Below are 24,040 nucleotides of genomic sequence, written 5' to 3' on the forward strand. Positions count from 1 at the left end.
AGGCTGCCTCCCCAAATCCCTGCAAAGCCCGGCCAGCCGCGAGCCGGCAGCCCCAGACGCGAGATCCCGACAGCAAAACCGCACTGGCAATGAGGTCTAGACCTCGCTGTTCTTCAGGGAAGGAAAACAAAGGGAGAGACACGAGAAGAATTTGCCAAAGCAGCAGAATAGCTGACATTTCAAAACGCCGGGATCGCTTACTCAGAACAGCCAAGTCATCTTTAAACTCCTTTCTTTTATTCCCTCGCTCGGTTTTTACGCTGGTGGATTCACCCTGAGCCTCTCTGCTGGAGCTGGGGGGTTAGGAAGGGAGGGGAAAGTCTCCCTTACCACATTTTTGCACTTGTGTAATGCATAATGTCACCTCTGTGAGGGCTGACCCACATTATCTGTGGGGAGGAAGAGAGGAAGGGGAGAATTGTTCTGCAGGGCAAGACTAGATTTGATCAGAGCTCCCTACAGAACAAGGAATGTTGTCCCAGAAAAATAGCAACAAACATGTAAGCCTATTCAGAGGGTAGGGAAAAGTGCATGGACACATGAGAGACATCAGAGGTATTTTTGTTATTATCAGTTACCAAGGAAGTGGCTCATAAACCCCTCACCTAAGGAAAACAACATCCACAGGTTAAAATTAAAGCTGAAGGTTTAATTTTTGTTCCCAAACCTCCTCTTCTGTGGGGTCTCAGTAGCACTCTTTGTTGCTCTGCCCTTGGGAACAATCATTTCTGCTGGAGCCAGGCAAGTCCCAGCCTGGAGAGGGCTCTGACTCATGGGGTTTCCCTAGTAACCCGAAACAATGGGAAAACACCAAAAACCTTTGCATCCTTAACCAAATTATGGGCAACATCAATCAAAAGCCCAGGAGCCCACTTGAGGCCAGGGCCAGGTTTAACACAGTCACAGTTTGGCTTCTCCCCTCCAAGTGGAGCCACCCCAGACCTAAACGGACCAGGAATGAGCAGTGGGAAGTTTGGTGGAGAAAACCAAGAAGCCCAACTCCCTGAAGGCAAGAGACTGGAAAGCAGAACTCAGCACTGAGTATTTCCTCTCCTCCTCTTTTCCAAGGTGCTGGATCCCCTTCTGGTTCCCAGCCCTTGATCTCAGCAGCCACCACGGCTGGGGGATCCCAATTTTCCTTCTGTAACATCACAACCCCTGCCACAGGCAGCAAGCAAGAGAGGGGAATGGCTTCCCAGAGGCACCACATCACCCAACATTCATCCCAAAAGCCCAACAGACTAGTTTTGGTTAGGTGGACAGAGCAAAGCTCAGCTCAGAGTAGAGATAAGCTCAGCTACTGATGGCAGAGCGGGAGCTGTGCCTTTCCCACTCACTCCAACCTGACCCCAAATTCCTGGGCAGCATCTGAGCCAAAAAGGGAAGGGCAGGCTGGGAATGCAGGCTGGGAGCTAGCAGGGAAGGCAGCCTGCCTGCAGGGAAGCTCTTAGGTGCACAAAAGGAGCAGTCATCCTCATGTCAGCCTCCCAGGATGGACACAGCGCCCTTCACTGAAAAACATCCACATCTCTGGCAATGAAATAAGGGCTGTGGGGTTTGTTTCTTTTCATAAAAAACCTCCCCCGTGACAAATCATTTATCACCAAGCTTCAGCCGACACAGAGTTCCTAATAATGGGTTTTGTGTCTTGGGAAGAGCCCCGGGACCCTACCTACAGCAGCGCTGGGAAGGGATCCGCGTCCCACTGCTCCCTCGGCACTCAGCGGAGACCTCAGGGAAAGCCAGGAGAGTTTATCATTACTCCCAAACCCATTGCCCCCGTTCCTTGGGATATATCTTGATAGGAGAGCTCCTAGACAGGAAAGCTTTCCCAGTTGGCTCCCTGACATACTCCAGGCCAGCTCGTTAAGTCCTTTCCTCGTTAGAGGGCTGGCCAAGCCTCTCATCCTTCTTCCCTTTGCCTCCAACTAATGGGATTAATGTTCAGCTGTGTGGTCCCAGCAGGCTCCTCCTCTCTCTCCCTCCCTCTGCCACCCAGGCCAGAAAGCAGGACTCTTTTTTCTGCTGAATCGGGTGTTTTAAGGCAATCTGAGCCGGTAAGGAAACGAGGCGGCGCCAAGGGAAGAGGAGGCGGACAGAGGTCACGGCAAAGCTGGAAAGAGAACGCACTAAAAACCAGAAAGAAAGAAGGGGAAGAGGGTGGAGGGAGAGAATATACAGAAGGAAATAATAGTTGGGGGGAAGTATTTGTTGCCTGTATTATCCTGAGGTTTTCCCCCCCTCATTAAAGTCTCCAGCGCCGCCTTTAATTGAATAGGCAGCGGGTCCTCCCTTCTCCCAGCGCAGCATCCTGCGCATTCACTCCCTGAAAAGTCCTGCCCGCGGGGTAGGAACCATGAAATGCGCCTGAAAACCGACCTTTTGATTAGAGCTGACAATCCCCGGGGCTCAAACTGGCCATCCCGAGCCCCCTTCCCCCCCGGGATCCGAAAGGAAAAATGACATCATCTCCGACCCTCGAAACGTGGGAAGAGCCGGAGGGCAGAGCAGGGAACACGGTGGCTTCCCCCTGGCAGGAGGATTTAATGTTCGGAAAGTGAATTTAAGTGATGCTGAGAACATCGGGATAACGTGCCAGAGAATAAAACCTTGTGATAAAGGTGTTTGCTTCTTCAACACTTTCCCTATTCAGGACCAGCCACTTCACTCATCCTTCACCTCATCACCCTTTAATCACACAAATCCTCCCCCCACCTGTGTTGATAATTCCCCCTTCGTTGCTGGACATGTGGCAGAAATAATGTCCAAAGCAACAACCAAGCACCCAAGAGCATCTTTATAACTTGGCCATTCCAGAGCTGGTTGAGCCTTTTGAACATTTTCCACCACTATGTCAAGGAACACTTATAGAAAAGTTAATAAATAGAGGTGAGAATCAAACAAAAACAAAATAAAACAAAACTGGGACAGAGCAAGAGATCCTAGAGCATAGATCTTATTTGCAGACATTCAGATGCTGGAGGAGCAAACCTCCCTCAAGATGACTGGATGAATAAATATTGATCCTTCCACATCTCTCAGGACTCAGGGAATATGGATGTTTTTATCTTAGAAAGGAATGAAAAGGGGTGTAAGGAACCACCACAGGCTGCCCCGTGCCTCAGAGTGAGGAAGGGCACAGGAACTGTAAAGTTGCTTTGAACTCCTTTTCAAAGATATCCTGAATGGTTATCCAGGTGCAAAAAGCTCCTGAAAACCTATAAAAATATTTCCTCTACCAACAAATAGTATTCAGAATAAATCATGAACATCATCACTGCAAAACAAATTACAGATATTGTAATTTCTAACTAAGTAAGCCATGACCATTCTCTTTTCTAGCATTTGCTGAGACTTCAGTGACAAGGAGGAAATGTTCTCAGCTAGGATAAACTTTTGGACTCAGGTGACAGACAGTGACAGCACTGACACGCCAAACCCTGCCATTGGCAAGGGGAAGGTGATGGAGATGGCCATCAAAGGGCTCTGCTTTCCATGCCTCCAATTCCCACAGCTGTTAAACACCAGAGCCAGCAGTGTGAAGGCACAGCCCTTCCTGCAGCACTGCTCCCCTTCCCAAACCCATTTCTCTTCCCAGGATAACAGATCTGCAGCACCAGAAGAGCTCTGAAACCCAGGGCAGGGTGGGATCCACATCCCCCAGAGCCGAGCCTTACTATGTTCATGAGGGTGAGGACGTAGTTCTGGACGTGCTCCTTGCCGTGGAAGCGCACCACGGAGTCATCCACGGCCAGCAGCACCTCGATGTTGTAGTCGTCCTTCCTGGCGTGGCGCCGCTTGCGCTCCGCGTCCCCCAGCCGCTCCGCCAGCAGCTCCAGGGAATTGGGCAGCTCACCCACCTGCACCCCAGGCCCTGGGCAGGAAAAGAAAGAGCCCTTGAGGTGGCCTGACACCATGGTGAGGCTCCACAGAAGTAGGAATTCAGCAGGGAAAGCAGATATGAGATTTAACTCTAACGGGATATTGAGGTCCGGCTGGTTGCTGGTCCAGCTTGCCCAGTGGCAGGTGAGCTCAGAATGGCTCTGAATTGTGAAGACCAGCACTAAAAGATATGTTAATGATTGGACTTGAGAACCTTAAATGTTTTTTCCATACTAAATGATTCTATGATCTGTGAAAAAGTCAAATCCAGGCCACATTTTGTAGAACCATCACAGAATGGTTTGGGTTGGAAGGGACCTTAGAGCTCATCCTGTTCCAGCCCCTGCCATGGACAGGGACACCTTCCACTATTCCAGGCTGCTCCAAGCCCTATTCAGCCTGGCCTTGGACAATTCCAGGGATGCAGGGGCAGCCACAGATTCTCTGGACAACAACTTCCAGTACCCCAACACTCTCACAACACAGGTGATCAAAGCAAGGCTGCAGCACCTCCAGCCCAGCATTCCCTTTCCTTCTTCTTGACTTTAGCAGTTAAACTGAGCCTAAAGCCACAGGGTGAGATATACAAGGGCTCATAGAAGGAGAAGTCCTCTCCCCAGGTGAAATATTGATTACCAGTTTTTGGGATAGACTGGATTCCAGCAGCCCCTACCTTCAGGGTGGAGGTCGTGGGGCGGCTCGGCGCCGTCCTGCCGGATGGCCGAGCGCCGATAGACAACGTGGGCCCTGCCGTGCTCCTCCGTGTCCTGCTGGCCCCTCTCCAGGGGCTCGATGAAAAACTCGTTGCTGTCTGTCCGAATCAGGCCAGCCTGGACTCCACAAAGAAACAAGGAAAAGGGGGGGGAAAATGGTGTGGTTTTATATAACTGTAGGGGGACATACATACTCACTATGCTCGTTAAATATTAGTACAGAGCACGCACAAATGGGAAAGGCATCCCAAATAATCTTGTTTTGATCCTACTCCATGACACCAGGATGGTTCTAATACCATGTTCATCTATGACAACCCTTAATTTCTCATGTAGACGGGGAAAAAAAAATTAAGGAAAATGCAAGCAACAAAAAAAAACCCCTAACCTGGCTGCAATTCAATTTGTGTCTTTATATGGCTACAAAAGTCGGTTCTGCCTCATCTAGGAGTTGTGTTGGACCCTGAACACAGGGATACAAGGCTGAAGGGGCTCCCAAGACACTCCTGAGCCTCCCTGAACCCTCCCCATTCCATTCCCACAGTGCCTTTAGGATATCTGCTATTTCACTGACACAACGAGCCGCAACAAGAAGAAGGAAAGAGAAACCATTCTCTCTGCCCCATAAAGTACTTGAGAATTAACAGAGGGGAATCCCGTTGGGGCAGAAGCTGGAAAGCATTACAACTCCACCTCCCAAACACAGGGAAGATGAATGACAGGGCAAACATCGCTGGAAATGTTGTCCTGGCTACCGACCTGCTCCTAATTAACACCAAGCTCCCATCAAATCCCCCTTACATCAGCCTGAGCGCTCACACCCCGCAGCGCCGGCCGGCTCAGACCTCGGGCAAGGAAAAGGATCATCAGGATTTGGCTTCTCTCCCAGGGCAGCCCCCCCAGCTCGGCATTTTTCCCAGCTCCCTCCGTGGCGCACGCGCGCGTTCCTTCCCCTGCTGCTGAAGGGCTGCCTGGAAAGCACCAGCAGAACTTTTGGATCTGTTCTTGGAGCAAAGCCTCCAGCAGCGCGGGCCTACTGGAGTCCTCAAAAGGGTGTTGGAGTGTTGGAATGGTCCTCATCAAATCAAATGAAAGTAAAATATTTACAGAGATGTACTTTGGACAGAGGCTGGGGCTCTTCCAAACCTGCCTGGCTCTTTGGGTCCCCTTCGTGTTCGCATGCCATTGGATTCATCAGGCAATGGCCAACCTGGCTCTCTTGGATTACACCAAATCTCCTGCTCCACTTGGGTTTCATTAACTGCTTAACTCTGCTGCAAAGAGGGGTTTTGGCTGGTTTTGCTTCACCTCCTTCCCAAGGAATCCTTGCCTGACACACGTATCTCAGGTTCTTCCCACAGGAGACATCCAGGTCAAACCAGGGCAGCCAGGGATTGTGCCCCCAGCCTCAGCCAAGGAGATGAAGAACACAGCCAGGTTTAACCAGGGCACCAGGCAGGGTGGTGGTGATGAGGCAGGGAACAAGCCAGGGAGTTAAACCACCAGTCAGGCTCAGTGATGGCTGGGTGAGGCCATGATGATGGGGCAGGGCACAGAATCAGTGAATCCCTTACGTTGGAAAAGCTCTCCAAGATCATTGAGCCCAACCCTTGACCCAGCACTGCCAAAGCCACCACTAAAACACATCCCCAAGTGCCACACTTATACATCTTTCCAGTCCCCCCAGGGATGGGGAACACAAGCCTGTGCCCGGACCTCATAACTCCTTCCATGAAGAAATTCTCCTAATTTCCAGCTCCAAAACATTGCCCTTCATTATACAATAAGAGAAGGAGCAGAAGCAGCCCCTGCCCCAGGAGGAGCTCTTCTGGGACACCACCACCCCCTCCCAGCCCTGCCACGGGGCGTTTCACTCGGGGCCAGGCACCCCAAAGCCGCTTTATGGGTTTAGGGCCAAAGCCGGGACTTGGTGAGTCAGGCGGCCGGAGGAAAGCCGTGCTGCAAGGCTGGATTAAAACCTGAAAGAGCCTGGTCCCAAGGCACAGCCCACTTGGGTTTGAGCTGCTCTACAGCTCGTGACTAATTATATCTGGCTCAAGGAATAAAGCAGCCCAGACTTTCTCCCAAAGGCGGGATGCAGCGCGCCGCCGACTCCTGGGATGACTGAGGGCAAAGGGGACAATGCTGGGATTTTGTGTCCATCTGATCAGAGCAGTCCAATAAATGAAACAGAAGCTGCAGTGGTCACCCTGGCACTCACAAAAATAAATTTAAAAACCAAACCAACCCAAAAAACACCATTGCAAGAGGCACGCACCAACCTGCCTGCTCACAAAGAGGAGCAGCTCAGGCTGTATTTCAGCATTTTGGGAGGGTTGTAACGGTAGAGAGGCAGCAGAAAAGGTCAGATGCCACCCAAAAAGTCCCACTTAGCTTTTCTTGGGCTTTTTCCAAGAGTTCAATCCCATCCTCAGTGATCAATTAGCCATATGCTTCCTAGCCTTGATTTTAATTTGGTTTAATAATACCAAATCAAATTAAATCAATTGGCGGGACTATTACCACTGCTTTTCCTAACATGAGATGCTGTCTGCAGCTCTCAGTGAAGGCACTCTCCAACCAGAAAATGGCCCTTTAAAGACAATTCCACTGGAAAGAGGGAACACATACACCAAACTCACCCTCACAGAGGGTGAAGTGTCTTCTCCAGCTCTCCTGTGCTTCCCCAGGCTAAGGGAGAGATGAACTCCTGCCTCACTAAGGGGAACCCAAGGACCCTGAGTAAGAAACTCCTCCTCTACTGCTGGGTAAAAAGCTCCAACTCCCACAGGAATTCAGGAAATTCTGACACTTTACCCAGCTAAGATGTGGAAAAATTAATAAAGATGCTGCACTCGACCAGGGAAGCTAACAGCAGGAGGAAATCCAGCTGCATGTACAGTATGTATTTTTCCTCTAAGATTCACACATAATTGGGACAAAAAGTCCTAGAAAACCAGGCAGTGTGAACACAGACACCATGGATAACAGCACTCCCCTTCCATCCAGAGGGCATCAGGCATGGTCCAGAGATGCTCCATCACTATTTTCATGCCTCTCTGCAGCACAGGCTTTGCAACCCATCAAACACAACACTTTGCCTTCCTTGACTCCTTTTCCTTGTTCTTTGTGCCCAGGTGAGAAGTTTTTGGGGTGGCTACAGACCAGGTTTTGCCAGGTGAGCTCAAATGTAGCTCCTGGTGGAGTGAGGGCATGAAGACAAGCTCGGCCCTAATTAATTAATTGGGTTTTCAGCCCCAACAGGGCCTGGTTTGCATTTCACTGCCAGAACTTGGGATTATCACCTGGGAGAAAAGCCCTCATATCCATATAACACCCACACCAGCTGAAGCCAGAGGGATCTATGTGACCAAAGGGACATCTCGCACCCTCTTCCTCCCCAAAATTAATTCTACACCTCAGGAACTGCAAGGAAAATCCTGGAAGCCACCCTTTTTTCAGTGGGGCATCATTTTGGGGGCTGTTTCTCCCTCCCTTCCCTATTAATTACTGTTTCTGAGGGCTTCTTATCTGCTGCCACCCATCTGAAGCAAGCCAGGGCCACGGGGATGGAAAACGCTGGCTCCAGAGTTTGCAGCACTACGGCAAATCACCCCAGGGCAAAGCCAGGCACACAAATATGGTGTCTGTGGGTGATAATACTCCACCCATCCCTGCAAACCAGCACAGCAGGAAGGAAGCAAGGTCGGCCACACGCTGCTGAAGCCAGCAGGGAATAATCTGGGATGCCTCCACTGCAGCGAGACGTGTCCACCGGCGGAGATTCCTGCCTAACGCTGCTTTACCAGTCAGGAATTTGGTGGCTCAGATCGGCTTTGAAATTACATTATGGGCCACAGCACCTTCCCACCCTGGTACGACACACGCCTGCAAAGCATGCAAGGCCAGATTCTCACGCGTGGGTGCCCGCAGGGAACGACAGCCATGGAAGGTGCCACGGCTTTGGCATCTGGGAAAAGCATCAGCTCGCTTACGCAGCTAAATATGGATTTAGGAAAGACTTTGGGTGGACTCTCTTTTTCACGAGCTGGGTTCAGGTTTTGGGGTTTTTTTCTTCCTCTCCTGCACTCCCCCCCCTGTTATTTATAATCTCAGTCTCCGTTTATACACGGCCTAATCTCTCTGTGTACACAGCCCTCATCCGCAGCATCCCGGAGCGCTTCCTCTGCCCAGGAAGCGGCGGCCCCGCGCCTCCCACGCGCGCTATCCCGGGATGCAGGAACCACAACCCCCTCCCAAAGGTCATGGACACCTCCCAGCTAAAGTCCACAGCAATTCCAGCGTCCTTGCTCATGGAAGAGTTTCCCCCAGCCCATCAGCATCATTCCTAACTACGTGCATCCCTCCCAGGTGCTCTGCTGCTTCTCCAACAGGTCATCAGCATCATCTTCCCATCCCATCCACTCCTAGAACCAGGATTCGGTTCTGTTTCTTGCTCTGTTTCCTAAATCAAGCTCTTTTCACTGCTTTTAGGGAATCCTCCTGATCTCCTCACTCCTCCAAAGCTGAGATCCTGAGCAGATTGAAGATGTCAGACTCACTTAAGCCAGAGGGCCAAACAGCAGAAAGCCCATGGAAAAGAGAAACTAACCGTGATGTTGGATGTATCATGAGGGCAAGGGAGCTGAGCACCTGCTTGTCCCCTCAGCCTCGTGTCCCTCACCAGACCAGCTCTGGAAATTCCTGGTGGAAGCCAGGATATTGATTCGGTGGCCACCCAGCAATAAATTTATTGTGGGAAATAGAAAAAAAAATCCTTATCATGGGGGAAAAGCCACTTCTTCCTTTACACAGGCTTAAAAGGGTGGGCTTATTCATGGGTGGCAGGATATGGCTGCATAAATCCATATGGAAAATCATCCTATGGTACGAGCTACACCCTAACCCAGCTGGAACAAGGGCAAAAAGAATGACAACCAACAAGGTGTGCCAGGGGCTGCGAGGGGGAAACGTGGGGCTAAAGCCTAGGAAAGCCTGGAAAAGTTAAATTAAAGCCCGCTTGGGATTGACACTAACAATAGAGTGGGCTCTGGGGAAGAAAACTCGCAGAGCTGTGCCACAGCAGGACACAGATCAGCTGCCAGTGGCCTCCAGCATCCTTCAGCTCGTGATGCCAAAGGGAGTGAGATCTGCCAGGGAACCTGCACGCTCCAAACCCTGCTCTCTGCTCCAAACCCTGCTCTGTGCTCCAAACCCAGCTCTCTGCTCCAGACTCGGCACTCTCTGCTGGGTCTGTAGGAAATGCCTTTAAAGCTTCCAAGCCTGCCCACACTGGCCAGCCCCAGCACAATCTGTGCCACAGAGAAATGTCTGCGAGTCCACAGCCTCAGCCCATTCCCAAAAGGATGCTTCAAAAGGTGTGGATTACGTGCTAAAAAAATGTGATTCCTGTACGTAGGCGAAATACGTATTTCTAACTGTGCTGCTCTATCATTTCTGCTTGTACAGTAGCATCAGGCACTGTATAAAAAGAAAGGAATGCCAAATTGTTTGTGCTGGTGGCCAAAATTGGCTTAAGGAGCTCCCAGAATAAAGCAACTAAAAAAGAAATATATACAAAAAATATTTTTAAAAAGGCACAAAAAAAGGCATTTCTTCCAACCCAGCAGTAAGTTTAAGTGGCACCAGGAGAAAACAGCAAACTCTGGCATCTAAAACAAGATTTAAATTGGCTCAAAGGAAATCTGAAGGGCAACGGGCCAAGGGTATTAAAAAATAAGCGCTTCCCCAAGCGTATCAAAGGTAGGGAACCCACAGGCAGAGCAGATGCTGGGGATAATGAGGTAACAGAGCCATTTAAAGGAATTAAAGCGCTGTGGCAGCAAGTTACTGATGCTGAACTGTGCTCAGAAAGCCAAGAGCCTCCCAGCCCCTGAGTGATTAGGAAGAAAAAAAAAAGAAAAAGACATCCTCCTGCAAAAAGATGCTTGGAGGGAGCCAGACTGCAGCTAGCAGTGATTTCAGGAGGTGCTGCAGCTCACACAGCACCATTTAAGTGGTGGGAAACACAGAGGAATAGTTCCTGGAGCATTCTCAAGGTAAAACACGGGTGGGCAAGGATGGAACAGCATCACCATGAGTGTGGGTCCCCGTCCCAGAGGCTGGGCACAGCCCGTGGAGGCAACAGCATCTGGGCAGCAGGCACTTCAGGCACAGGGCTGGCAAGTTTTCCAAGCCTTTAAAATAAATACTGGTGCACAAACCACCCTGATGGAGCAGGCAGGTAACACCCAGGGGAAAGGGAACCTGCTGCTGCCTAAAGGGCAGCATATGGCTCAGACACGTAAAGCATCACCAAAAATTCAGATTTCAGGACATCAGGATTCACCTCTTTGGAGGAAAAGGCACCAAAACACAGGCAGCACACAGAAAGCACCTGTGGTGGTTCTGCATGGGAGGCATTTAGGAAAGCGACAATTTTACGTTTTGTCTCTTTATATTGTCAGCGAGAAAAGTGTTCTGAAGGTTTCGTTGTGATTTTTATTACTCTTTCTTTTAGTTACTGCTAATAATTTCTTCTTTATACTCTAAAAAAGTTTCGAGCTTACTTCACTTTTCTCCTAATCCTACCTCACAGCAAAAAAGGTAAGTGATTATCCAGCACTAAAACCCACCACACCCACTAGCACACTAACCGGAAAATCTCGAAATTAACAAAATCTGGACATTAACAAAATCTCAAACTAACAAACCAAAACCACCAGCCCCTAGCTTACCAGCCCATCGCAGTTGCTGATGGCCACGGCAGCTCCGGGCATGCCGGAGATGTCGCCGGTGAAGAGGCAGCGCTGCTGGAGGGGCTCCCGGAACAGCACCTGGAAATCCTCCTGCCACTCGGCCACGGCTCCCGGCGGCACCAGGCGCTGGTTGGGGCTCAGCCGGAGGTGCAGCTCCGTCCCGAACACGGTGACGTTGAAATAGAGCAGGCGGCGCTGGGGGGGCTCCTCCGGGGGGCTGCGCCGGGGCCGGGGCCGGGGCCGGGCCGGGAGCGGGGCTGGCCCCGGGGCACAGGCGGGCTGCCCGAGCCCCGCCGCCGCCTCGCCGGACACCACGTGCGACAGGAAGCGGCCCCGGCAGTCGGTGCTGAAGGGGACGATCACTCCATACTCGCTGAGCTTGCCGGACAGGAGGAGCTCTGCGGGGACAGCGGCGAGCAAAGGGCCGTGGGCACGCACGGAGCATCCCGCGGGGCCACCCCAGCCGGGGGAGCCTCTCGGGGCCCGGCGGACCCCACAGCAGCTTCTCCGTCCCGACCCGGCTCCGCTTTGTAGTTTTAAGCGGGTGCGTCCAGCGTAGCAGAAGGAACTCGGGCTGACGTCCCCTCGCACGCCAAGCACGCCAACTATTTCTCGCCCAGCCTCCATCTCCCCCAATTCCCACTGAAGCCTCCCCCCAGCAGCAGCGGGATCCCTCTCCCTTCTCCCCATCCGAAGCCACCTGTCAGCCCCCAGCCCCCCGTGCCCCCGTACCTGGGGCGCTGCCGGCGGCCAGGCAGCCGTGCAGGGGGACGAGGCAGGAGAGCACCAGCCGCAGATAATCCATTTGGGGCCGGCGGCGGGATGCGGGCCCGGCGGGATGCGGGATGCGGGGCGGGCGGCGCCCGGCGACCGCCTCCCCCCGCCGCCGCCGCCGCCGCCGCCGGGGCCACCGGCGCTCCCGCCGCCGCCGCCGCCGCTTCTGCCGCCTCCCGGGCGCCGTGGGGCGGGCCGGGGGCCGGGTCTGGGCCAGGGGGTGGGAGGTCGGGCTCGTTTTAATTTAATTTCTTTGAATTTTTAAAAAAAAATTTTAAACATAGTTTTCTTATTAAAGACGAGGAGCGGGGGGGTTGGGGGAGTTTGGGGGGGGAAAGTTCTCGCGTTGCCTGTGGATCGTTCTTTTCTTGGAGATTTAAAAAAAAAAAAAAGAAAGAAAGAAAAAAAAAAAAAGAAAAAGCCTTTTCGGGCAGCCCTCCCTCCCTTTCCTTTCCTCCCTCCCACCATCCCGCCTCCCCATCGCTCCCCGCCCCGCGGCCGCCCGGCTCCAGCGCTGCCCGAACAAAGGCGAGACGCGCCGGGAGCGGGGGAGCGCCCCCGGCCCTGCCCCGGTCCCCAAATCGCACCCCCGGCCCCGCACAGAGGGAGATGCTCCACAGGGAGAGCCGAATCGTCCCCCAGCTCAGAGCGCTGCCGCCGTGAGAGCTCTGGAGGTAAACATCCCGTTTGGAAACAGCTGGGATGTCTTCCAGATGTGGAAACATCCCCAAGAGAGAAACTGAAGATGCCCCATCCCTGGCAGTGCCCAAGGCCAGGTTGGATGGGGCTTGGAGCAACCTGGGGTAGTGGAAGGTGTGCCTGCCCATGGCAGGAGGTTGAAAAGCAGTAAGTTTTAAGGTTCTTTCCAACCCAAACCATTCCATGATCCCATTTAATTTTTCTTTCTTCCCTCTCCTCCTGTTTTTGGGGGGCAAACAGGCAGAAGGAGGTGCTGGCCTTGCTCCTGGATGCCCTCTTGCTGGCTCTCCAAGGAAAACCCACACTCCTTGGGTTTTCCAAAGGGCACCACCACAGCTCCAGAGCTGGGAGCCCACAGCTCAATACATGCAGTGCTTCCTCAGGCTCCTCCTCCTCACCACCCTGACAAGGGGCAAATAAACCCAGTACTCCCCTAAAAAAACTCAGCAGAACTCAACAAACCCAGCACCGTGCTGAAAGGGCTTCCCACATCATGGAACCATGGAATGGTTTGGGTTGGAAGATCAAGATTATCCTGCTCCACCCCTTTGCCACAGGCAGGGACACCTTCCCCTATCCCAGGGTGCTCCAAGCCCTGTCCAACCTGGCCCTGGACACTTCCAGGGATCCAGGGGCATTCATCAGCACAGAGCAACAAACCTCCTGGCACTGTTTCCATTTGCTGTGTCCAGCTAATTTGTTCTTCTGGACAGGACTCCAGAAGGGAAGGGACTGTGCTGGACACCAGTAACACCAGTTGTGCTGCTTGTGCTGTGATTTTACTGCTGTGGGGCCCAGCAGCTCTTCAGGTTACACTGAGCAAGCCAAAACCTTTCCCAAGAGGTGATTCCTGCCTTGAGGAACTTTCATCCAAGCTGCCACACAGGCCAGAGCACGAGGGAAAAGGCAAGCAGGGAAAACAACGTGCCAGCCTGCAAGCTTCCTGTCAGGAATTGGGATTCTGGTTTGGGACATCTTTGGTAGGACCCCAGCTGGAGCTTTGTTCCATCAGCACAGCAATGCCCAGAATGGTAGGAAAGGATCAGTATTTGGGAAAATGCCCTGCTCACCCCCCCCTGCAGGTGTGGGAGGATGGTGGGGCTGCTGGTGCCAGGAGGAGGATCCAGAGGTGGAGATGGGGAACCCCTTGGAGATGGTCCTGCTGCAGCCATTTCTGGAGAGGCACCACTCTCCTGTGTCCTGCTGCCAGAACATCCCCCCAGAGGAGGGGAGAGCTTTGCCTTCCAGCTGCGTGACTGGGTTGGGTTTGGGGGCAAAGAGGGGAAGCTGAGGCTGCAGTGATCAAAATCCAGTCCAACATTCCCTGTAGCTAAAGCCACAGGATTCCCCCGAAAGGAGAGAGGAATACACTTACTTCAAGTAGAGAATTTCAAGCTGGAAAAAAACCAGATTTTAATTCCCACTCTAAGTGTTTTCATGCTTCTGCTGCTTTGTGCAATCTATAATTAAAGAGGAGAAATGATCTGCAAGAGATTCTTTGCAGAAGAGATAGAAAAAGAATTTGTGCTCCGAGCATTTAGGATGATTTTGGAAGATACGCACCCGCTGGAGCATCAAAGCTGGAATGAGCCCTTAGTTTGGCTGAAAAGATTTATGAGGAAACATGCAATAAAGGGCATGCTTTACTTGTGAAGAACAGCTCTGGAAAGCATCATTTAATTACTGTTTTTCAGAGGCAAAAATTATTTCTTCATCCACAAGATCTGTGAATTCATCCAGTCCCTCTATGCCTCCCCTGATGTTACCAAATCTCTGGCTTTGGCAGCAAAAGCTTGGCTGAATGACAATGGCAATGACCTGACGCACAGCTTGCCTCATTTATTACCTTCTAAAGGTAATAATTAAACACATTTGGGTACCTGGGACATGCTGGACCTGGTGAAAAGACAAATTCCCAGGGGATCTCTCAGACTCACAGATGAGATGATGTTCATTGTCACCCACACTGTGACACTAAGTGTTGGTCTTACCTGCCTGAAATATTCATATAATAATATTAGTGTGGATTTTGGTGTTATCTCTATCAATATACCATCATTTAAGTCAGAAAAAATTGTTTATTCCAGCCTTTTTTCTTCCCAGTTCTTGTCATAGAGGATGGAAAGAGGAGCAGCAAGGCAAGTTCCCCTTGTCCTTTCCTTCTGCTTTGGCCCCTCCATTCTCCTCTTTGTCTCCTGGCTTTGCCTTTCCCAGCCTTTAACTCTGTCCCACCCTTCTCCTTGACTTTTGGCTTAACCTTTTCCTTTCCATTTTGGAGTCCAAATGGCTCCTTTTCCTGTTTTTCCCCTCCTTGGGTGCTATTTTATCTCGTGCCCCCATTTCCTCCATGGATAATGCACTCTGGAGTCCTTTATGATTCAAGGCTTCCCTCTGCAGCCTGGAGATTCACCAGTGACGTGGGTTTGGGCACTTTCCCATTATTTAGGTGACCTCTAGGCCTGGGGAGGAGCAGGTTTTCCTTCCAGCTCCCAGAGAAGAAAGCTGACAGCAGCTGCTGTTTCCAAAACCCCAAATCAGGCTCCTTTTCCCGCAGGAGGCTCCAGCCAGTATTCCCAAAGCCTGATTTCCATCTGGCAGTGCCAATTTCTGGCCATCCTGGAGTGCTGCAGTGTCCAAGCCCTGCCTGTCCCACCAGGTACCACTCAGAGCCAGGGCCCAGGTGAAATGTTCCAAATCCCCTCCACCAGCAGTGGATGCAGCCATGGGCCCCCAAATACAATTAATCTTGATTTTGAGGGCTGGAAAAACTTTTACAAAAGGCTGGAAGGATTTCTTACAAGAAAAAAAAAATCAAACAAAACAAAACCCAAAAAAACCCCTAACAAACCCACTTATTTGTGTCTATTTTTGTGCTTTTATGGGCACTGGTTGCTTTGCTCAGTCGTGCAAACCTCCTGGAGGGAAGGGCATTAGGGCTAATAAAATTGTAGCAATCTCCACCAATTACCTAAATTGGCTTTTCTGCCCATAATATCATGGGTTTGGGAGCCAGGAGCTGGGGGTGTATCAGAATGAGGAGACAGGGCTGTATTTCCAGCCCTAGCTCACCACATATCTCTTCCCAGAGATGCAAACCTTCTGTTTGTTAATCCAAAAGGCTCTGAAACAGCTGCCCCTGCACTCAGGTTGCACAATCACCTCCTCACCACGGGCTGATTTCTGGTAAGAAGTGGTCAAATCACCAAAAAAAAAGAAAATTTAAAAGAGAAGAAGGGAGGAAAAGTGTTTTGCAGCTGTTTGGGTTAGTCTGAGGTTTTAAAAGCAGCTGGAAGAAGGAAGAAGCCCAGGGAGGGATGGCCCAGCATCCCAGGCACAGGTAAGATGGGCAGGGGCACAGCCAGGGATTCTACCTGATGCTTATCCCCACCCAGGTGAAACACAATGATCATTGTCACTGCTGGAGATGAAAGGATGGGGCTGTTTTCAGGCTCAGAAGGATTTATTGCTCAGATAAACATCAGTCTCAGAGTTACTGAGGTTTTAGAGGAGCAAGCACTCAGCCATAGCTCAAAGCAGTCCCAAGTTCTTTGTTACAAGGCAATACAGAACTTTCTAACCCAATGGACAGATTCCACAAGGTTCATTTTGCTTTTCTAACCTACCACCTTTACTAACTTCTACTGCACTGCGGATATTTTTATCCAATGGGCTTCTAACTCACATGCACATGTATGCTTCTATTATAACTTCTAAACTCTCAGCTTATTCCATAAAACCACACCCCTACATTATAAACCCTTCACCATCTTATCAATACAGCTTTCTACCTTATCAACCCTTCACCTTCTTATCAATACAGTTTTGTACATTATAAACCCTTCACCTTCTTATCAATACAGTTTTCTACATTATAAACCCTTCACCTTCTTATCAGTGCAGTTTCTCACTTAAGGCATATTCTTAGTTACAACTACAGAAACACAAGTTTATGATTTTTCTGCTTAATGTCTGTGTGTTTTATTTTTACATCAATCCAAGCTTCTCCCAAGCTGCAGATCAAACCCTTCACTGTGGAAGTTTCTGTTTTCCCGATTCCCACTCGCACCCACGCTCGGAGCAAGGCATTTTTTGCTCAGGGAAGCATCCCCAAGGCGCCGTGCGGGGACCGGGAGCCCCAGCAGGCTCCAATCGCCCCCTGCCCTGCGGAGGGAGGGAGGGATGGAGGGATGGAGCTCGGCGGGCTGTGGGTGAGCGAGCATGACCTCATCCCTCAGCCACGCCGGGATCAGAGCCGGGAGCAGCGGCTGCCGCAGCGCCGGGGCAGGAGGGGAGCGAGAAACCCCCGAGCATCCTCCCCTCCCTCTGCACAGCAGCCCCGGCCCGGAAAGCGCCCCTTCTCCAGGATTTCAGCTCTTTTCGGGGGGATTTTAGGAGTCCAAGAGCTCGAAGGGGAGTCACGGAGATGTTGTGCTGGCCCAGGAGAGGAGCAGGAGAAGAGGGAGCCCGGATTTTGGAGGCAGGCAGGGAGGGAGCTGACAGACAGACACATCATCTGGTCTCCGGCTGCCCCGAGGCACGATCATTCCTGGCAGATCTCTCCCTAATCCCTACTTTAAGACCTCCAAAGATGGAGGGAGCCTCCACAAGCCAACATTTCTTTTCCCTTTTTTTTTTTTTTTGGCCATGTCTTGCTTTTCTTATCCTGGAAAGTTTTTCCCCCTGGTTAATCTGCATATGTGCAAGTTTGGCCTGGGTAAAACACTGATCCTGGTATATCCTGTTACCAAACTCTTCCTGCCAGCATGCCAAAGATTCTGGATGCTGTCACAGAACCAAGTGACAATGGCAGCCACTGGCGAAGCTCTTCCACGACACCCCAAACCCACTGGAATCAGCACAACCCTTTAAAGGTGAGGCTTCACTGGAGCTGGAAAATGAAGGGTTTGTATGGATTTAGCACAGAGTGCTGTGGATTCCTGAGAGGACCCAAGCTCCCCTTGCCTTTTTTCACGACCCAGAAGAGAGAGCTGGGTGTGCCAAGCAGCTGATCCAGCCAGGGTGGGAAACCATCCCTTCCAACCCTCTCGCCATGGCCAGCTGCTCTGCATCCCACATCTCCAAAGGCTGCCATCCTCCCTGCTTCCCCAGTGAGCCCAGCATCCCACAGCTGAGACAGGAGGCCATTCCCCTGCAGCCAAACCCCTGGAAGCAATGGTACAGCAAAGATGACACCGTGTTACCGCAGGAGGTAGCAAGGGTGACAGCAAGAAACCTCTGGAGAGGAGCAAACTCCTGTTTAGGCACATCACGGCAGGAGCAGAGCTCAAATCTTACCAAGGCTCATCTCCTGATGGCACCTAGGCAGTGTTTTTTAGGATCAGAGCTCAGTGTTCAGCCCAATCCAAACAGAAGCATCTTTCCCTCATCCCACCAAACTGCATCACGCTGCACCTCTGAGCATTGCTTCTCCTCAGCTACAGCTGCATCTGCAAATTCCTGCCAGATGTTGGCCTTGGCAGCCCTGCTGGGAGGTTTTCTAGGGGCTGGGAGTCCCCCCTCACTGCCTTGCCCACCCAGGGATGAGCAGACAAGCTCAGGAACCCAAACTGTAAAGCTGGAAAAGGGATAAATGAGCCAGAAAGTGGAAGCCGACGCCGGTCCCGGCTGAGCTGCGAGTTAAGGGATGGTGAAACAAGGTCAGTGAGATTTATACCGACAGCCTTGGATGGCTTCCAGCCCCTACTGTCAGCAGCAGAGTCTTGGAAAAGAGCAGGGAAAAACTTGCTCTCCTTCTAGGAACCGCGCCGCAGGGAGAGCTGCGCCGGCGTGGCCACATCCCCACCGTGGGGAAACAGAAAATATCCCCAAAATCTCTGTTTTTCTAAGCACAGCTGCAGCAGATGCTGAGCTCCAGGTCAGCAGCACTGAGGTGGTCACTGGGGTGAGGGGCTCCTGCTGCCATGGGTGGGAAGCCATGGAACCCTCCTTGCCAAAAGCACAGAGCCTTAAAGCTCCCTGGTGGCCGTGGCACCCAAGGGAAATGTTATTGTGTTTGTGGCAGGAAAGGCTGATGAACCTGATTTCAAGTTCTCAGAAGGCTAATTTATTCTTTTATGATACTATATTATATTAAAGAATGCTATACTAAATTATACTACAGAATACAGAAAGGATACAGACAGAAGGTTAAAAAGATAATAATGAAAACTTGTGACTCTCTCCAGAGTCCCAACAAAGCTGATTGGCCAATAAGTCCAAATAATTCACACCAGAATCCAATGAAACAACCACCTGTTGGATAAACAATCTCCAAATCCATTCCAGATGATCACAACACAGGAGAAGCAAATGAGATAAGAATAGTTTTCCTTTTTTCTCTGAGGATTCTCAGCTTCCCAGGAGAAAAATCCTGGGCAAAAGGATTTTTCAGAAAATGTGAATGTGACAAAACATGTGCGCCCTGTCCATGGGATCCAGCAGGGTGTCAAAGCCTCTCTTTAGGACCTAAGTCCCACCAGCATCCCTTCAGCTCTGGGGATGGCAGCTGGGATTCATCCATCCCTGCTACCTATTCCTAGCCCTTCCCTTTGTCTCCTCCCTGATGATGCTCAGTACAAACTAGATACAAACTACGTTACCCTTGCCCAGCATCCTCCCCAGATCAGCCTTTCCCTCTCCACACATTGACCACCTCATTAATTTTTTATCATCTTCCTGTCAGAATTAAGCTTACTGCCATGTAAACCCCAAATCCTTCTTTTTCTTTTTTCCTTTTTGACCTCTTAAATCGAACTTCTGAGCATTTCCCAGTCCCCAGGGCCTTGCTCATCCCCTCAACCCACAGATATTTTTTCAGCATTACCCCCACCAGCCAGAGAGTGCTTTCATTGAGCCCCATCTCCTCTTTTAGCTCGAGCTGGGGAAAATTAATTTTTCATTTGCTTGGGGCCAGAAGCACCCTGAGGTGGTGGAGGGCTGGAAAGCAGCTGCTTTTTTTCCCCTTCCTCTGCAATATTCATGTAAGAAAAGTGAGAAATAGAAGGAGAAAGTCATTCCAAGCCTGGGCTCGGTGGTTTATGCACATTTTGCTGCAATAAAAAAAGCCAAGCCTGATTCTTTGCACGATGTCCGTAGGTTTTGGAGCTTTGGAAATCCTCCCCTTGCTGCCACCCTCTGCACAGGTCAGCATTGCCATTGCTCTTCTGGGTTTTTAGCCAAAAATCCCATTTCTCTGCACCATCCCCTTTCAGCCCATGATTTATTCCTGCTCCCCAGAACAGGGGCTTGGCCATGCCCAGGGTCCAGTGGAGCTGGGAGGGGGAAAACGGGGGAAAAACGGGAATTTCTGATGCTTGGAGGTCTGGTATTGTGCCTAGATGGCTTTTATTTTTAGTTTTTCAAGCCCTGGCTCTGCAAAAGCATCTTAATTACTATTCTTCAGCTGTAAAAATGAAACCCAGATGTGCTCCCTCTGCAGAGGTTTCATCGGGGGGTTCTGCCGGAGGGGGACATCCCAGCAAGCAAAACATGGAAATTATTATTATTAATATTATTTTAGGAGCTCTCATGTCCAGAGCTATTTATGGTGGCCCCAAGCCAGCACATGCTTCTTCCCTGCTGCCGTAAATAGAAATTATATCACCCCAGCCCCAAACACCCTCAATTTTCACCAAAATGAAAGGGAAACACTCCTGAGCTGGGCCTTGAAAAGCTGATGGTTCTGGGACTTGGGTGCAGCTGGCAGAGCTGCCACAGCTGGGCAGAAAAACAGGAAAAAATGGGAATTTCTGGGGGGAAAACCACAGCCCTGAAGGCTCTGATAGCTGCAGTGATTTGGCTGGGGCTGTGGCAGGTTTCCCCTTGCAGCCCCATGTGCCAGTGGAACATTGGCTCCTCGGCACATTTTCCCTTTTGGATGGATAAAAAACACAAAGACACGTGAAGTTCAGCTTCCAGGGATTGCTGCTCACCCCCGAGAGGAGGAGCAGGAATAAAATCCCTGGCTGAGGTCAGAGCAGCCCTGTTCCTTTCACCTCTGTGGAGCCCAAGGTCCCTTTGCCAGGGCCCCTGTCTGATGCAAAAAGGGAGAATCTGGCCAAGACCAGCCACATTTTTGTACTTTAAATAAAATTACTAATTAGAAAATTATAATAAAATGTAAAATTATAAATAAAAAATAAAATAAATTAAAACTTTAAAATAAACAAAATAAATCAAAAATTTACAATAAAATAAATAAAAACAACATAAATAAAAACTTTACAATAAAAAAACTTAAATAAGTAACTTAAAAATAAAATAAATAAAAATTTTAAAATAAAATAAACAAAAACAACATAAAAATTTAAAAATAAAATAAAAACTTAAATAAAATAAATAAGACTTAAAAATAAAATAAATAAAAATTTTAAAATAAAATAAATAAAACCAATATAAATAAAACCTTTAAAATAAAATAAAAACATAAATAAAATAAGACTTACAAATAAAATAAATAAAAATTTTTAAATAAAATAAAAACAACATAAATAAAAACTTTAAAATAAAATAGATAAAAAATAAAAAATTAAATATAAATAAAATAACAAAAATAACATATATAAATAACAATAAATATAATATAATAAATTAATTAAAAGTTTTAAAAATAAAAATATTTAAAATCATAATCTGGAAAGAAATGTGATCTCCCAGGCCCATTTATCTGGGGAGAGTTTCACAGAGAAGTGGTGGGGTTGGGATAAAGTTTCTTGCCACCTTGTCACCACCCACACAGAGGATTTATATATTTATTTCTTATCTCTATTATTGTTCTCCCAGAAAAAAAATAAAAAAGGTTTCTGGCAGAAAGCTTTTCTTTCTCTGGAAGGAGGCAGCCTTCCAGCCAAGGTACACGTGGTGCAAAGCTCCACTGAAATATTCCTCCCAGCAAACGAGCTCCAGCCAAAGGCAAAGGCTGAGCAGTGAGAAAGAGCCTCGGTACCCACCTCTGCACCCACCTCCTCACAGGGGGAAGAAATATGGGCATAATTCCACTTCCAAGGCAGCTTTTGACCTGGAATTCCCCATGGATTGAGTCACAGGGGTTTTATTCTGTTCCAAAAAGCTTTTCTTCTATTTTTTGGGGAAGTGTTTTATATTAAAATATGTTTTAATAGGGATTTAAAAGAGAGGTTTTGGCTCTGTATGAATAGCAAACACCATTCAGCCAATGGTTACAGGTTAATCATGCCTCCATTTATAAAGTGTTTTAATTACACCCTCAAATATGACCTTTGCTATGGGACAAGAACACGAGTGCAGCACAGAGAAAAGCCTGGAAAGGACATGTCAGCACAGCCCAAACCCTCAGGGATAGGGAAGGCAAGCAGAAGCATTAATAATCCATTAATTAATTATCCATGTCAAATATAATCTCGTTAGGCAGCAGCACAGCTACAAACAGCCCCATTGCCACATTACCCCGACAGTGCAGCCAGAAAAAAAGGGAAAAACACCCATTAAAACCCTCAGTGCTTTCATGCCAATGCAGCCAGGCTCCAAAAATCCTCTGTGATGATGATGATGCAGGGTGTGCTGGTGTGGAGGAAGGAGCATCCCCTCCTTTGCTCTGTGCTTCCTGAGCAGCAAGGGAGGAACTAAAAGGAAAATTTGGGGAGGGCACAGGTGCCCCTGGTGTGGGTTTGAGCTCCAGGGAGGGGCTCAGGGCAGGTCCCACCCCAGGACAACTCATCCTCACTGCCCTTGAGGCTGCAGCATCCTGGGGAATGGTGTGGGGCAGCCGGGGGCCCGTGGGCAAGGCTCCTCTGGCAATATATACAATATTATTTAAATAAAGTCCCCCTCTGGTAATACATACAAATATATTTAAATAAAGTCTCTCTCCTCCTCTCTGTCACAGGTGAAGCAGGCACTGACACCATTTATCCAGGCAGCTCTGGGCCCCCTTTCAGTGTTCTCCACATTTCACCTCTTCTAAGCCCCAGCAGCACCAATGCACGAATAACTTTTTCCATAGGTGGAATAAGGGGTAGATTTGGGGTTTTTTAAGGGATATTCAGAGTTTCCATGACACACCCCAGCCTGTGTGCACAACCAAGAGGGCAGTGGGGTGACTTTGGGCACTGCTGGGGCTTCCCCTTGGCTACAACACAGAGCTTGGCCCTTTCCCATTTCCCTGTGAGCCTGCAGCTTTGGCAAAAAGGGGACAAAACAAAGCCCCAAAATATGGGAGATGGCACCCAGAGCTGCAGGGATACCCTGTGGCCCCATGGAAATGAGATGGAGACAACCAGGCACAGATCTGTGTTTCCTACCCTGAAATCAATCCCCTAGCACTGCTGGCTGGGATTTAATATTTAATATTTAATATTTAATATTTAATATTTAATATTTAATATTTAATACTCTACCCCAAAATAACCTCAGATCCCCTTGGCTGTACTCCCACACTCCAAGCCCTGAACAAGGTGAGGGAAGTGGAGAATTAGGAGTTAACTGAGGGTCAGGAACCTGCAGAAAAGCAGTTTCCATGAAAATCAATAAAATTGATCAATGAGCTCTTGGTGTTTTAATGTAAAAACACACTTTGAGTTTCTTTTTTTGCAGGTATTTTAGTCCACACAGCCTCTTGCTGGTGCTTCCCTGGGAAAAGCTGTTGCTCCTCCAGGGAATAAACCCCAGTGAGGCTGGAGGTCAGCTCATTAACACCATCCAATTAATTGCTGTTTTTTACCCTCCTGCCATGGGACACCTTCCACTAGCCTAGGTTGCTCCTGGTTGTTATTATATAGAATTTAAAATATTTCATGTATTTAATATTTCTAGAATTTACATGGTATAGAATAATTCTAGAACATGTATTTTCTATCATTATATATTAAAAGTTATATTTTTATAGAATTTAAAATATATAATATTTTAATATATATTAAATAATATATATATTTTTAATATAGAATTTTAAAAATTTATTTTATATTTAATGTATTTAATATTTCTAGAATTTACATTGTATAGAATAATTCTAGAATGTGTATTCTCTACTATTATATATATAAAATATATCTTTTTCTATCATTATTTATAAATGTATATATACCTTTATATATAATGTATACACAGTATATGTAATAAATCTAGGCTATAGACATATAGCATTTAAATTTCACAATATATACTCAATAATGATTTTATATTTTAGATATATCACATATGACACATAACCCCTTATTTGCTTTGTCTCTGGCTGAA

The 24,040-nt window shown here is 48.9% G+C and overlaps 1 protein-coding gene across 1 annotated transcript in view; it reads right to left on the reverse strand.

Annotated features, from left to right (window-relative positions):
• The window catches only part of ADAMTS14 (ADAM metallopeptidase with thrombospondin type 1 motif 14), a 33,151-nt gene extending 21,719 nt beyond the window's left edge, over positions 1-11,432 (reverse strand). Inside the window, exons 1-3 of the mRNA XM_058029648.1 lie at positions 11,333-11,432; positions 4,556-4,712; positions 3,678-3,874 (exon numbers count right to left, since the gene is read on the reverse strand). Of these exons, the coding sequence (XP_057885631.1) occupies positions 3,678-3,874; positions 4,556-4,712; positions 11,333-11,374 (396 nt within the window). The 5' untranslated portion in view covers positions 11,375-11,432. The remainder of the gene's footprint in view (positions 1-3,677; positions 3,875-4,555; positions 4,713-11,332) is intronic.
• Positions 11,433-24,040: the final 12,608 nt, after the last annotated feature.

This window comes from Melospiza georgiana, chromosome 8 (assembly GCF_028018845.1).
Source record: "Melospiza georgiana isolate bMelGeo1 chromosome 8, bMelGeo1.pri, whole genome shotgun sequence".
Classification (NCBI taxonomy): Eukaryota; Metazoa; Chordata; class Aves; order Passeriformes; family Passerellidae; genus Melospiza; species Melospiza georgiana.